This window comes from Strix aluco, chromosome 7 (genome assembly GCF_031877795.1).
Source record: "Strix aluco isolate bStrAlu1 chromosome 7, bStrAlu1.hap1, whole genome shotgun sequence".
In the NCBI taxonomy this organism is placed as follows: Eukaryota; Metazoa; Chordata; class Aves; order Strigiformes; family Strigidae; genus Strix; species Strix aluco.
The window spans coordinates 4,891,165-4,907,126 of NC_133937.1; the positions used below are offsets into that span (position 1 = coordinate 4,891,165).

Genomic DNA, 15,962 nt, shown 5'->3' on the forward strand with positions numbered 1-15,962 from the left:
GGCTTCCCCCGCGCCCCGGTTCCTGCCCGCGCCCCCGCCTCCTCCCCGCACGGGGCTCCTGCCGCCACCCTCCAAAAGCCAGCGACTCCACCGGCAAAACAACACCTACCCCATGTAATAATGCATGTAAATGCCTCCCCTGTCATAAAAAATATACCCCACCTGTACTCAAACTACACCGCTCACCTTTGCCCAACACATGCACTTGTAAAACCTTCTAATGTACGATATGAACTTGTAAAATAATATTTTATTTTTCTGGAAAATGTACAGGTTTGACCGGCAGTGAAGATCTATATATTATACAGTGAGCCAGGCTACAATTTTGAATGGGACAGTCATGTTCTGGAATAAAGATTTCAGTCTTACTGTTGAAATGGAAATACAAGAAAGAAAGGAAACAATAATATTTTTTTTTGTGTTTTTTAAAGTGAACAGGATCTTGTTTATGACCAAAGTAGTACTGAGAAAAAAAAAAATCTGAATGACAGATTTTTCCAAGTGGTACAAACACAGAGGAATAGCCTATTTTAACATAATATAAAATACTGCAGTCCCACTGTGCACGGTTGAAGTTAACGATCAAATGCTCTGTCAAAACTTCGTTTCTGGCCTCTGCTTCTGAATCTGTTTCTACCAGAGCTACCACGCCGCCCGTTCCTGGAGCTTGAGAAGCTTCGGCCATTTCCTCCTCCGTTGCCACCTCCTCGCTGTGATTCTACTAACTCAGGTAATTCAGTCGCCACGCACAAACGCCATTGTTTTGAATCTTCCCATCTTGCCTATTGAAATAAAGTCAGACATAGCAAGTTAAATTCTAGGTATGCAAATACAGGGTATTTCATAATTCCTACATCTGCTCAACTGAAAAGGCAAAATTGTGAGCCAGTATAGGGGATTCAAGTTTCTAACTAAAGTGGTCAATACTGGTTTCAAAATTTTAAGCGTAAGAGCTACAGCTGTCTGAGTACACTTCAGATCCTACAGAACAGAGTGGAAACCCACTCAACAGCTTTACAGAGCAGCCTCATCAGTAAACTCTTTCCCCAGCTTTCATTTACTAAGAATACCACTACAATTATTACTGATCACAAATCCACACCCTCCCCTCAATTCCCCTCTAATCCAGAGCGAAACACTGATTTAGGATCCTGTGAATGAATGCTAGGACATGAGGGTATAGAGATGCACTAAGGGAAAAATACCTGAAAGAAACACTGGAAGTCTAGGGAATTTTGGCATGGGAATACTACTTCTGCCAAGCAAAAACCTAGAATTCACTTTTCTGTGGAGAGAATTCTCGCTGAAATGAATGGGGGGTGGGGAATAGAAAAAAAAAGCTGATTTTATAGCGTAACGAAACTCGTTTCCTACAAAGATTAATCCAACAGCAGTAACAAGGGGTGGGTTGTACACACCACCACTCTTCTCAGAGCAAAAGTTTCAAGCTACAGATTTTTGGAGATGGGAATACATTAGGAAAGGAACACTGTATGTTTCTTCTCTTCTTTAGTTCCTTCAAAGCCATCCCTTTTGCCACTAGGAAAGGCAGGATACAGGCTACATAATGTTTTCTGCCTAACCCAGTCCAGCCAATTTCATCTACAGTCTGCTATAACCAGGAATTTCACTGAACATACCTCTATTTCCTTTAGGTCTGCTGCAGGAATATCAAAGCACACACCCTGAAAAGAGAGAATAATGTTAATGGCCTTTTAATTGACTGCAATTAAAAAAAAAAATAGAGCCTACAAATCTATGTACTAGAACAAACAGGTTTACATTTACATTTTTTAATAGAGATTTAAGATACTTCAAAGTCTTTGAACATTGAGAAAGCTGCATCAGTATTTCTCAGAACACCAATACTTTCACTCTCTTAACATTTTCCTCAAATATACATTTTTCCTTCCTCTGCATAGCCAGTATTTCCAATTCATATTTTCTTGGCTCTTTAACAGCTCTTTACAGCTTACAACCCTCTTCCATCCTAAAATGTGGTCTTCTGTAAATTTTATGCAGCCAATAAAGTGAGTATCTAGGTTCAGACTAGAAATCTGAAGTTAAACTACTTGAATGGTTAAGTATAATACATAATTCACATGTTAAAAAGCTATTCTTTGTCTGAATGAGCAATTTGGAAACTGAGAATTACAAATCTGATGTAGGGAAAACCATCCATAGATAGCGTTCCACACATCAAATACAGAACCATGCTGTGAAGAGACAGAGGCAAGGACAATAAAACAAATCTTAGCAATTAACGCAATATCAAGTATCATGCGCGAATGATGCACTAAGAAAAAATTTCAGGCACAGAAATAGTAAAAACAGTTCACTGACATAAAAAAAGTGTCCTCAAGTCAAACTTAACATCAGAATGGTCTGGATAAGAAACCTTGTGAACTACGTGTGAAATTCATACGGCAAGACATGCAGGTTAACTTTTACACAGAGAGGGAATGTAGAAGAGAATACACACAACACTTAGGACAAGAACTGGTTTTATTTGAAGAAAAAAAAAAAAGAGTCTTTGAACTGTTGTTCAACTGTAGGTTGTCCCTTGTTGAGGGCTTTCTAGTTTACCAAGTCTGGGTATTCTCAGTATTGGCATATAGATGTGCTGTGATTTTGATGATTTGCTAAACTAGGTGCCATCAACATCTGCCATATTTACATCTCTCTTCTTTTGGTACCTCCTAAAGGCACCCGTTCTACCTGCACTCACACCAATCTTAATGCTTTAATACAAATCTCTACATAAAAGTTCATTCAACATCTGTTCTGAAGTGTCAAGCAGAGCCCTAAGCCCCTGAGATGCCTGAGCCCTAATAAAACAGACTGAGGCCCATGCTTCTACCAGAGTTATGTCCTTATCAACAGAGCCTGGAACGTGGGGGAAAAAAAGACCAAATATCTCCCCTGACAATTGCTGAGAAAAGGCTACAATCAGAAAAGCTCAGCAGCAAAGATACAAAAAAAGCTTACCATTTTTCCCTTGAGGAAACACATTCTGTTCACTTTCCTATCAACATCATCACCCAACAGATCTCGCAGTCTTCGCCAAGCATAGCTCATATTGTTTATTTCTTCAGAGCAGCGTAGTATCATTGTCACAAATCCCTAAAGAGCAGAAAGTGGGCATGCTCCATTCAGTCAGAGGAAGAAACTTCAGCACATCTATCAGACACAAGAAACCTGCTAATTTACAGTTTATAAACTAAGTTTTCAAGTGGATACTGTTATGGAAGAGCAAGTATATTTATATTCACTATATTCTTGCTTTTAACTAAATCAGTAGTTCCTAGTGGCTTAAGTACAGTTCCCATAAACAAAATCATTAGGAGACAAATAATTCTCTATTTAAACATCACAGAGGTGTGTTGGGTTTTTTTCAGATTCAAGACAAATGTTGAGCCATCCAGCCTTACCGCATCCGAGTTCAGCAGGGAGCGCTGTTCAATGGAAGTAGCACCTGAAATATGGGCTAGAGCTGCAGCCAGAGCATTAACTGGTCCCTTTTCTTGTATTAACAACCGAGCAGATTCTCTGAAATACTCAATAGCAGTTTCAGGAACAGAATCCAGACACCTAAGTAATTAAAGAAAAAAAAAAAAAAAAACCAACAAAGCATTATACACTAGTATTTACTAGGCTCTGGAATACAAGAAAAACAGCAGTCCAAGACTTTAATACTGATCCGTTCAGAGAGACAGCAATGAGCTACCCAGACAGCCCATCTGAACTAGGAAGACAGGAAGATACAACAGGGCTTGAGTCACCAAACACACCTGATGGCATCTTTGCTGGAAGCTTTTATTATATCTGTTGCAGTAGGAACACCAACACGCTTGAATGTAATGCCCTGAAATTTAAAAAGCAAAATACAGATGAAGGTTGTAGACCATAAATAATACAGTTATAAAGAAACACTACTGGACTCCAATGAAGCAAGCATTTAAATCTGTCACTTTTCTTCTTCTTTTCACCTTTTAACTCCCAACTTTTGCTAGTGAAAATTACAAGGTTAAGCTTGCAGGGAAATGGGTAACACTTAAAAGCCTTTTATGTACCAGGTCAGTTTAAATGATTCGGTGACCTTAAACTGAAATAAACAGAGACCATTTCAGCAGATTCCAGGGGAAAAAAAGACCTACAAATTTTAAAATATTAATTTTAGTCTGATTTACTTTGATTTACAATTACACAGCCTTTCTAAATGTAAGTTTGAGTTTTATGTGCCGAGACTAAACCATCTCATCCCAACTGAATACTTAATCGGTGAGAAAACCATATGGAACAGTGCACAAAGTGCAAAAATGGAAGTAACAGCTCTCGGTAAAGCTACACACATGCAAATCACTGATCAGATGACAAGCCAGGGTGAACACTAAACTGAAATCCTGCTTATTTTTTCCCATTTCCACAGGTACAATCTTACTGGCATTTGCTGAAAAAGCGTGGGCATGAGAATCTGCAGCACGCTCCCTGCTCCACAGTAACTGACACTGTACCCAAACTCTGCTAAGTAACTGAACCTCAACTGGATGCTTTATAAGCTCTATTTTGTAACTGAAGTATTAAACAAAACAGGAAGATTTTAGATGCTACCCTAACACATTACATTTCATTGTTCATGATTAGAAGAAAACTATACTTTACCGCTTTTTGTTCCACATATCTTAACTGATGTTCTTCCTTTCGCTGGTAAAAACAGATACAGATTCCAGTTCGTCCAGCTCGACCTGTGCGTCCAGAACGATGGATATAGGACTCCACATCCTTCAAAATAAATACCCTTATGTAATTTACTGCAATTTAATCAATTCATTGTATTCACATAATTTAGTAGAAGCTATTACAGTTAAGCATGAAAAATACACAATAATTGCATCAGAGAATTAAATTACAAACCATTGTTTCACTAAAGGCAAACAAATAAGCTTTTCCATAACCCTCTAAAAATCATAGTTTGAAAGCCAGAACCATGCTCATGAAGCAACTAAGTCTTGTTTTGGCATCACCACAGAGAATATGAGAAAACATTTTGAGCATGTATACCTCTGTAACAATCCCACTCACCCTCCTGCACATTAACTTGAGCATGATTACTGAGATATTAATAGCAAATTCACTGAAAAATTATCTTGTTTCTTTTAAACTCTCTTAACTTCAGCCAATGTTCTCACTGTTGGGGTCCCCTCCTCATATATGCCCCTACTTAATGAATTGTTCTTGCAAGACAAACAGCCTTTCTTGACTTCTCACTGCTTCCAGACTTGCAATGATCACACACAGCCTTGAAGGGAGAGGCTTTGAACAGCCTTAAAGGAAGGCATTTTAAGGAGACCATCTTTAAACATACTGGAGACTGAAGCACTCTGAAAAAATCCTCTGAGAAACTACCTTCTATCAGGACATTTCTTACCCTTAAATGCAATGCTGATAAAGTTTGTGTGGTGAATACCATCACCTGATAACATCTACTACTTGAAAACAAAACTACAAATTATTACAAGACACCCAACATAACCATCTCCTACCTTTGGTGGTGAACTTTGTACAACCAGGTCAACTTCAGGGATATCTAAACCACGGGCAGCGACGTTGGTTGCAACCAGAACTTTAAAGGTACCATTTCTAAAACCTTTCAGTGTGATTTCTCTTTGTTTCTGAGGAATGTCACCATGCAATGACTGGCAATCCTGAAAAACAGTATGATTATAGGACTGTACCAAAATCCAAGGCAGTGCTCCATTTTATGCTAGTTTGGGGTGCAATATCTTGGTATTTGATACCATATGGCAAGATACAGAACTGAATTACCAGAGTTTATAATTTAGGTGTCTTACAATATTTACTCAGTACTTCTTATTCATATACCTCAAAGATCTTTAACAAAGGTAGGAAAACAGAATCGCAACATGTGTCTTATCTGCACCTCGAATTACTGTGACCTACGAACACAACTATGCCCTAACCTGCCATCCACACCATCTATACAAGGCTTAGCTGTTTCAAAATAGTCCTTAACAATTTTCTTAGGCCTTCTTAGTATTCATTTAGACATCTTTTCCAAAATAGTATTGCTTCTTAATTCTCCTTAACATACTAATTTCCTCCACTACCAATTAAAGGATTAAAACATAAGGGGGTCCTAAAAAAAAAATTAACTACAGCTTCAAAGTTAATTTTGTTTTAATCCAAACATTCTGAAAGTCCTTGTGTATCACAGCAATAACAAGTACCATACAAAAATTGGTTTTTTCCTCCACTTCACATTTCACAGCTTGCCTGTAGATGGCTACCAGATTTTCCACATGTAAACAGAGAATGATTTGAAGAAATACTAACACAATGCTAGGGTCAGCACAGAATTCAAAAAAACCTCTTTTTCAGACAGTTTTGGATTTACTTCAGCTGGTTAATGGAATAGACATATATTCTGTTAGCAAGTATTAAAATGCTAAAACTGAAGCATCCAAGTAATTTCCTTCTCTTACCTACCAAGATCAGAGTTCTGTATAGCCCATGCAAGATTTGATATCCCTAACACCACCAGTAACATAGGATAAGGTGCCACGTTCAGGTTTAGCTGTTACTGAGGTGATCTAGGAGCATAGGAGAAACACTCCTGAACACGGTTGTAGCAGATCAAAAAGCTTCTCCTTTCCCTAAGGACATAGTGCTGTACTGCTTTCTAGACATCACCCATCTCCTCGATGAAAACACATACAGAAAAAGTAGTTGCTGTGATACCACCACCAAAACCAACCATGCAGTGCCAGTGTCGCTACACATCGTAGACATTGCACCACTACATCAACATGTTAATTTTCCACCAGTGCTAGCGTGTGCCATACCACAAACCTCAGGAATACACTAGAGGTCATTCACAAGAGATGGCACATCGAATTCTTTCTGTGTATACATCTTTAAGGTCTTCATAACAGCTAATGAACATCTTGATGAAAACACAAATATAGCCTCTGTTATATTACAGCTCTAAACCCCAACTGCCCCCCAACAACACTAATTAATGTCAGCATCTCAGCTCAGTAACTGCTATTCTAGTATCATGACCCGTTATCCTAGTAATTCTCCAAGTCTACCACCATTTTTTAATCCAAGACAGCACAATCTGCAGAAAAATTAATTCACAACTGTTTCATTTAATGTCAATGAGAGCTCTTCTTTTAAGGAAAAAATTCTTTGTAGCGCAGTATCTGTTAGTTTCAAAACTGCCAAAAAGAACCTTTTAAAAAAACCCAAACTGGTTGAAAGTTTACAGCATTATAGTCTTCAGGACTAGGCTGCACTATCTGACCACTTGCCTTATCCATTTTTAAAGTTTCCCTTTAAAACAGAGTTGATACACCTCTGACAGGTTTTGTTACTTAATACAGATGATACCTGTTTGATTGAAGCATTCAGAGCCAGTTCATTTGCCTCCTTTTTGGTCTCGCAAAAGACAATGGTCCTCCCATGGCTGCCACTGTAGACCTGAATGACATCTCCAATAACCGCAGCTCTCTGCGACCAGTGACACTCTATAGCCAAATGCTATGGAAAAGAATTCCAGTGTTTAGCTTACATAAAAACATAAGATTCTTTTTTAATACATTTGAAACTGTAAAATCCAGAAATACTAAAGAGTTACACAGTTTCCTGATGGGCAAAATATGCTAACTCACATTCCTGGAACAGGTAAAATCCATAAGGCTCTTCTGCCCACCACAATTAATATTAAGCAAAATAATTACAGTAAGAGGAAAAAAAAGATGACAGTGTACAAATCCCTTTTTTAAAGCAAGGAAAAAAACCCCCAGGAGATGTTATATCATTTATGTGGAGGACAGTCAGGGGTGCAAGATTTTGTCACAGTTCTATCAACTAAAACTTTGTCAGGTAAAGCGAAACAAATAAATACAGTGCGTTAAAAGCTTTTTTCAAGCACAAGGTTAACATACTTTCAATCCCACTGATACAATTATAATGTGTCAAACTGATCTGTCAAAAGTAACCGCTAAGCAGTACTTAGGCAGAAACAGTATCTTATTTTACCAAGTAAAGATAACTAATTCAGGCTTCAGCATATATGTACTGTATTCCTTGCTATGGTATTTACTGCTGAGGTGAGATACCCACAGGAAGCCTGGAAAAAATCTCCTGTATACAGAATACACAATTCGGCTGTGATGGCTATGATGATTTAAAAGAGCCAGGTTGATGTTAATCTGTGCCTTTTGTTTCCAACTTGGATAAATCCAGATACTGCTTTTCTCTGAAAACCAACAAAACTAACTGATAACTGAATCCTCACTCTACCCGAGATGTCTATACGGTTACAGGATGCTGTGAGAAGAGACAGACGGATCCTAAACCCAGAAACACTCTGACTAGCTGTAATGTGCCTTATACTTATAAAAATAATTACAAAACCAACTTTCAACATCATTCTGATAATGTACCTTAGGATGGGATGACCATTCGTAGCATAAAGGAAAAGGGAAAAGGCCTGAAAACATTCCACATTAGATAGATTACTCACTTCTACTGTTGTAGCAGCCTTTTGAGTTCTTTTCCCAATAAGGTCAATCTGTTCATATCTAGACTTCATGTACTTCCTAGCCACATCATACACCCAATGTGGGCAAGTTGCAGAAAACAGCAGTGTCTGCGGATTGTCTTCAGAATCTTAAAACACAGAACAATGTTTCACAAACCTCATATGTTTCAACTTACAGATGTATACAAGTTGATTACATGCATTATTAAAAATATGATGTCAAATATCAGCATATAAAATAAAGAAGGCAATTCTGCTTTGTAAATTTATGCATTACCAACATCTGGAGAAAAAATACTCTGGAAAGTCTAAATATTTTCAAAATTAGGAAAAAAGCTATTACGACCAAAAATCAAATCTATTTTCAAGCCGTGAAAAGGGTAAAAGGCTTCTAATTCCATTTAACTGGAAGAAGTCCAAGTACAACTTATAGATAGGTGTTAAAGTTATCTACAGATCCCTAGGTATTGGATTTTAAGCTTTGCAAAGGTCGTCTGAACGATTCCCACTTTCACAACACTTCCTCATGTAATGTCACAGTACGTTTCCTACAATATATAGTATTCAGTCATTTCTAAACAAAGCCATCTTGCGGCTTTCAGAAAAACATACCTGAATTTTAACGGACTAAATTATTACTAACATTTCCTACTATTTGTTTAAATATTGAGATTACCCTTCTTGTATGCAACTCGTAAAATGTCTTCCACTTGTTCAGCAAATCCCATGTCCAGCATCTGGTCAACTTCATCAAGTACAACATGTTTGACCTTGGTAAGGTCCAGCTTGCCACTCTGAAGATGGTCTTTGATTCGACCAGGTGTCCCAACCAAAATGTCAATGCCACTTCTCATGAGATCAACTGATAAACAGGAAAGAGCAGAAGAGGAGTTAGCAGTGAACTATGGAGCATTCTCTACATAAAAAACACATGGTAGGTAAGTAATAATGAAACAGCTTCTTAAACCATTCATAAGTACATTCCTTACAAATGGAAGTGAGAACAAATGATGAATGGGAGGAAAAAAGTTGGGGGAAAAAAAAAGCCAAAATTGGTAAGGTAGAAGTTCTACTGCTCTTCCTGAAGGAAAAAAGATTTCCCATCTCCCTTTCCTCTACCCATGAGTTAAATAAAGTGTCAAACAAAGAGCTTCTTTTAACATACTTTGGAAGAAGTTAGCTCTTTCCAAATTGTCTACCTTAATTGGAAATGTAAAAAACTCTTTATTTATTTGACCATCCAAATTACTGAGATCACCTCCTCCTAAAGTTCTGCAGGAAAAAAAACAAACATCCCTAATGTCTCAAGATATATTACGATGAAAGAGCTTATTCTCATTCCCACTCTCATTTGCCTTGTTTACAACCATCAAGACAGTAAATTACACTGTCGCAATGAAGAAATCCTTCTCCACTTTACAAATCCTCTAGATATCCCATATCACACAAAAAAACCCCAAACCCAGCTCTAAGACTAAACATTTTTAAAAGAAAATAGAAATCTTTACAAGAATCTAAACCCAAATGCTCTGTATACACACATTACATTCTCTTTTACTTTAATTTAAAGTATGTGAGTAAACAAGGAACACCAAGAATATAATTGAGATATTGTAATAATATGATTATTTCTCACCATAAGAAGATACATTTTGAGCTGCGGAATTCCCCATGAATACTCTCCAGTTCTTGAGTTAAAAGTGTGTGTTTGGAAGGACCCAACTGCATTTCTCAAATATGTCAGTCAATTGACATTTCAGTTATTAGTGATAAGTGTCACTTACTTTGTCCATTATATGGAGTTCCTCCATAAAAACAGGCTACTGTTAGTTGTCTTGTGATGTCCTTGAAATCTTTGGCAACCTGGTTTGCCAGCTCTCTTGTTGGACAAAGAACTAATACCTAGACAGAAGAAAGACAAACATGTTCTCTCAGCATGGGTTCTGCCAAGAAACCGCCAGACTTATCACTAGTTTAGGTCTGACCATCTACATCATTTTTTTTTTTAAATCAGGTTTAAATAGTTATCTAAGCAAAGATTAGAGAAACACACTGCTTGTCTCTTGTAAAAATCACTAATCTTCAGCACATGTTCATCTAGGCAGGCTAACTTCTTTTTAAATGAGATAGACAGGAGGTATCTTATTTAACTTTAGCTCTTGAACAGATCAGCTACAAGTTTTCTTCTACATGCACATATGCTGTTTGAGCACAAGACTGAAGGATTTGGGTAATCAAATGTTTTTACACATGCTCGGTAATGTTTCACAGTCCTGCAAGAAGGTGTAAGAAAGAGCTATCAACTGTCTCTCAGCTTCCCTGTGACTCAGGGAAACATATGTTCAGTCTGCAAAGCTGGTGTTCAGCATGGTTCTGGAGCCTGTGCTGACATCCCCGCAGAAGGAACCATCCTCTCTTCCAATATACAGGCTTCACCACAAGTGATGGGCAAGCTACTAGCTAGGAGTTTTAACTAATTTAGTTTTTAACATGTGATTGCAGTAATGCTCTCAAACCTGGCACCAGTGGCTCGACAAAAGAACCTTAAAATCCTTATCCTGTTACTTCTTTCAACATTGAAACACAAAGAAAGTAGTAGTGTACTATGGTATGGGCCTGAAATCCTTTTAAGACTTGTGACTCCATCAAAGAAAGCTTTCCCTTCTCCGCAAGACTGTGCCAAATCTAGAGCCAGCATTTCAGTCAGACAGCCAACATGATGGACAGACACAAATAGAAGAGGTACTACTAGTTTTGGAATGAGTTTCAGGTAATCTATGAGATGGGTGGCAAGATAGAATAAACTGATAAAAAAAAATAATCCACTATTAACGGGCATATGATAAGCTTTGCCTACCTAGTTTTGAAGGGCATCATAAGAATTTGGTGAAAAAACATACATGGTATTCCCTGTGCAGACAGCTCATAATGAATCTGTGTTCTCTGGAGCAGAAGCTGGAATACCTGGTGGTGGCCCTAGTGAAAACTAAGTCTGTTTTTAAAACCTCCCACTATTTACATGTTTAAAGAAACACAGTTAAGTGGACAGCTTTTATCAATCAGAAAAAGTCACTAATCTGCTACTAATCTGGGAGAAAAACAAGTGTCCAGTAACCACTGGACCTGAACAGGTAAGGTGACTGAACAAAATTAAATAGCAACATGTCAAACACCTGTAGTTCCGGTCTCCCTGTAAGCAGAAAAAGGAACTGACGAGTGGATAGAGCTATTGTGCTCTTTACTCCTGATCAGAGGGTGAGGCAGCACAGGATGCAGACAAAGCGCAACGAAAACAGCTTTCAAATAATCTTTAATGTGGGTTAGCTTATACCTGCACAAACTTGAAGAACTTTTCCAGAGGGCTAAAAATCTGAATCACTCTGACATAAAACAAAACAAAATCAGCATTCTAACTATGCATAAGTTACCTTTGGTGAACGGCCTCTTCTTCTTTCCTGTGAGTCTCCCTGAAGCTTTTCAATTAAGGGAATAGCAAAAGAGAACGTTTTCCCTGTTCCAGTTCGTGCTTGAGCAATGACATCTTTACCAGAATATACTGGGTCAAAGGTCTTCACTTGCACTGGGAACAGGTACGTCACTCCTCGAGCTGTGACAATTTCAACAGAATTCCTTAATTATTATCATTTTACAAGTGTTCTTGCATGCTCTTCAGAGGAAATTATCCCAAGCAGAACTTCCATCAACTCTAAAGTAAATCAGGACTGTATCATCACCTCCACTGAGTTATTTAATCACAGAGGTCATCTGTAAAGAGTGCCCTGGGACTGTCCACTTTACTCTCCCCCACTTCATACCACCAGACATAGTGCTAGCAGGGACAGCTGAAGTTACTAGCCTTTAATGAAAGCCTTCAAGTACTGTGGCTTTATTTATGGAATACTCCCCACCTATCTATGAAAATCTCTTCCTTTCAGATAAAACATATTAAAACCACTTCTATTCTTCTCTTAATTCATACTAAGTCATGTACAAACTAATGTCAAAGATACTAAATATAACTGGTCTTCCTTTACACACACCAAAATAACTTTTAATTGAAAAATTCTCCCACAGAATTATTTTATTTTTTTGAGCTTGTCATTTAAAATTCTACCATAAAGGCTGATTGATTAAAGGCAATACTGCAAACAGAAAAGTCTATGTTCAAAGCTGCATTTAGAGTAGGTAATCAATGTGCCTTCTGTATAGCATCCATGCTTGCATACACACAAGCAGAGCACATCTCCAAGCTCACTGATTGAATATGTTGAGTATAAAAACACATGATAGAGATAATTCACTTTTTGCGGTCACATCATGCCAAGAAATTTACCTTGAAGAAGCTGAACAGTCCCTTTGGAAATCGAAAAATTGGAGAAAGCACCCTCTTTCTGTTCTTCAGTCATTTCCTGTTAGGTAAACAATAAATCAGATAACATTCCATGTGAACATCACACAACCACCAGAAAATTCAAGGTAATGGCATAGGCACTGGTGTCATACCCAAGGGTCAAATTTTCAGTGACAGTATCACAACTGCAGCTAAAGAGCCTTGTTTTACTTAATATCTTATTTCAAAGGTAGACAAAAGTGATCTGTAATTCAAGACTGTTTCATATCTAATGGCATAACTCTATAAATGCAAAACACCCAAATCAAAACTCTGAAAGCTCTTAATTAAATTTTAACATTCTATTTTAAATAATTACTAATGGTCTAACAGGTATGTTGTAATATGCAAGAATCAGGCTTGATATCTAGCCTGTTTCCTACTTCCCAATTAATACAGCACAGTGATTTACAGATACAGAAATGGATCCCCAAAAGAATAACATTACAATGTAGAAACACACCTACTTCATCATGCGTTTCATATATGTTTTAACAGCACAGTGACTAAAATGCTAAGAGTGAGGAAAGAATGCTAACCCTGGAAACCAGGGAAACCCTGGATGCTTTGTGAAGCATCAATTGGAAGAAGAAACAAAACCAAGCAACAGCAGAACATACAGGTAAAAAGACTTTTCAAAACAAATCCTAGGTACAAGAAGATAGGTTTCCCTTCAAAAAAAATGTGGTTTATGTCAAGCCATTTTAAAGGAACCTAAATAAAATAGAAATAGTTAAACAAAATAAAAACATTCTTACAGAAAGGCTTAAAAAGACTTACAAAACTGCTACAATGTGAGGTTTGATTACATTAAGGACCATTTTCTCACATTAACAATTACTATTTAATAAGATGATACATAAGAACATAATACATTAACTTTTTTCCCACTAAAAATCAAATAATTCTTCATTTCACTAGAGAAGTACTCCTAATACCAAAAAGAAGTCAATTAAACTATATCTCTGGCAATTATAATCATATCTAATGATGCTGAATCATATCAAAACACTATCTCACTGCAGTTTGTCCGTCTGCCAACAGCTACCACAGTACTGGACTGATGAAGTGAGGAAAACCATGATCTAGAACTTTAGGACTTTCATAATTTAAATTTTTTGCAAATAATCGACAGAAGGGACAGTCCAAGTAGCTTTAAACCCTGAAAATTTATAGCAGTCTTTCCGCTGACAGGGAGAAAAAAAAAAGATAATCTGTTCTAAATTTAACCTTGTTGCAACCCAGGAGTTGAAAGCTAAGCACATCACTATAACCAAATAAGTCGTTAGTTTTACCTGCTCTTGTTCACTGTCACCATCACCACTTGATGTTTCACTAGAGTTACTGTGACGTTTTTTGTGGGCGGATTTCGCATTTAAGGAAGATAATTTCGCGTTCTCCGGGCTTTCTTCTCTCGTATCACCATTTTGTTTAACTTGAGCCCTCGATTTCTTGACTTTCGGGGAATCAACTTCATTCTCCGACTGCTCACTTTCCTCCGTCTGAGTTTTTCTCTTCTGAGATTTCTCACGGCGTTTAGATTTCTTCTCTTTTTTCTCCTTCTGGTAAGGCACACAGCAACACAGCGGTCAATGAGAAAACACGCACATGATCCAAGCAGCATGAAACAGAAAAGACGTTGCAGAACCGTTAAAACTGTCTTACGCTCTAGTTATTGCTGGGGGGGCTCGTATAAAGCAGCAGACCCCTCCCTGCCCCGGCGCAGCTGCCGCCAAGGGGCGTTTTCCTGACCACGAGACACCCGGGCCTTCATTTTCGGGACTTTTTCCCCCGGCGGCTGCACCCGAAAGCGCTCCCCGGGCCGCTGCGCGCCGAGGCTGGCCACACGCCTGCCCAGCAGGCCCACCACCGCCCCCGGAGGGGCCGGCCAGACACGAGGCGGGGCCCGGCGCCACAGGCCGTGCAGCCCGCCGGCCTCCCGGGAGGCCCCACCGCCGCGCACGTGGCCGGCCCGGCACGTCCCGTGGCCACGCCGCGCAAACCCGCTCCGGCCCACGCCACCGGGCCGGGGTGGAAGGGGGGAGCGCGACCCGAGGCAAGACCCGCCGGATACGAGCCTCAGCGTGCCGGCGAGGCGAGGCGGCGCGGCCCGGCCCGGCCAGGCCGTACCCAGCCGCGGGAGGCCCCAGCGCCCTCCCCGGTACCTTGCGCCGCCGCCGGCTGCTCTCCAGGGCTGACTCGCACTCCATAGGGCACTCGGGATCCGACTCGGCCCCGCTGCTAGCGCTAAACCGGCTGGCTTCAGGCATCTCCGCTCGCCGGCAGCCGCGCCGCCGCACGCCACGCCGTCGCCCGGACACTGTGTGACAGAAACAGAGGCCGCCCACTGCCCCGGTAACGGGGGCGGGGCCGGGCCGCGCCCGGCAGCCAATAGGCGGCCGTCTCCGCCGCCAGACTACAAGGCCCGGCATGCCCCGCGGCCCTGGGACCCGGTATGCCCCGCGGCCGCGAGGCGGTGGCGCGCGTGCCCAGCCCTGATCCTTCACCGTGAGGGCTCCGCCATGGCGGGAGGGCGGCCGGCCGGCGGGGGAGTGGCAATTTGCCCTCATCCACCGGCTTTTCCCCAGGGCTTGCGTAATGTTGTACCCCCGCGGCGCGCGTGAGCCGCTGGGAGGGGTTTTTTAAGGAAGCGGGAAAGGTGCTGGTAGGCGATGGCAGCGTGAGGCGCTGGGAGCTTCTGGAGAAGCCTGAGGGGGAAATGCCGGTACCGGCGTGACTGAAAGCGGCCGTGGACCGAGGCGGGCGGCAGAGAGCGGTGCAGGGCTCTGCTCAGCCCCAGCCAACACAAACGCAGCTGCTTCTGCTCCACAGCCAGAGACGCTTTCGCTAAAAAAAAAAAATCTCCAATAGCATGAAAAAGTGGTAACTGCAATTTTAGCCTTCTGTCTCCACAACTAGAGAGACAAGTTTTCAGTAATGAAAGAGCCTAACTTAGTCAATAACGGTATGATCAAGTGCCTGTCTGTAAGATTTAAACGGACC

General features: G+C 40.2%; 1 protein-coding gene across 1 annotated transcript; it reads right to left on the reverse strand.

Moving 5' to 3' along the window:
- Nucleotides 1–230: 230 nt before the first annotated feature.
- Nucleotides 231–15,270, reverse strand: LOC141925762 (nucleolar RNA helicase 2-like). Its single transcript, XM_074830273.1, has 15 exons — nt 15,125–15,270; nt 14,255–14,521; nt 12,903–12,978; nt 11,998–12,176; nt 10,354–10,471; nt 9,246–9,431; nt 8,552–8,697; nt 7,414–7,563; nt 5,544–5,705; nt 4,663–4,782; nt 3,792–3,865; nt 3,432–3,591; nt 2,989–3,123; nt 1,641–1,685; nt 231–782 (listed from the first exon to the last, which is right to left on the reverse strand). The coding sequence occupies exons 1-15, from the start codon at nt 15,227–15,229 to the stop codon at nt 576–578; spliced, it is 2,130 nt and encodes a 709-aa protein (XP_074686374.1). The 5' UTR covers nt 15,230–15,270; the 3' UTR covers nt 231–575.
- Nucleotides 15,271–15,962: the final 692 nt, after the last annotated feature.

Excerpts from the sequence above, each read along its gene's own strand:
- LOC141925762 (XM_074830273.1), bottom strand. The coding sequence starts at position 15,229 with ATGCCTGAAGCCAGCCGGTTTAGCGCTAGCAGCGGGGCCGAGTCGGAT. Across the intron at positions 14,522-15,124 it reads GCAGCCGGCGGCGGCGCAAG|AAGGAGAAAAAAGAGAAGAA; the intron begins GTACCGGGGAGG and ends GTGCCTTACCAG. Across the intron at positions 1,686-2,988 it reads GTTTCCTCAAGGGAAAAATG|GGTGTGTGCTTTGATATTCC; the intron begins GTAAGCTTTTTT and ends CTCTCTTTTCAG.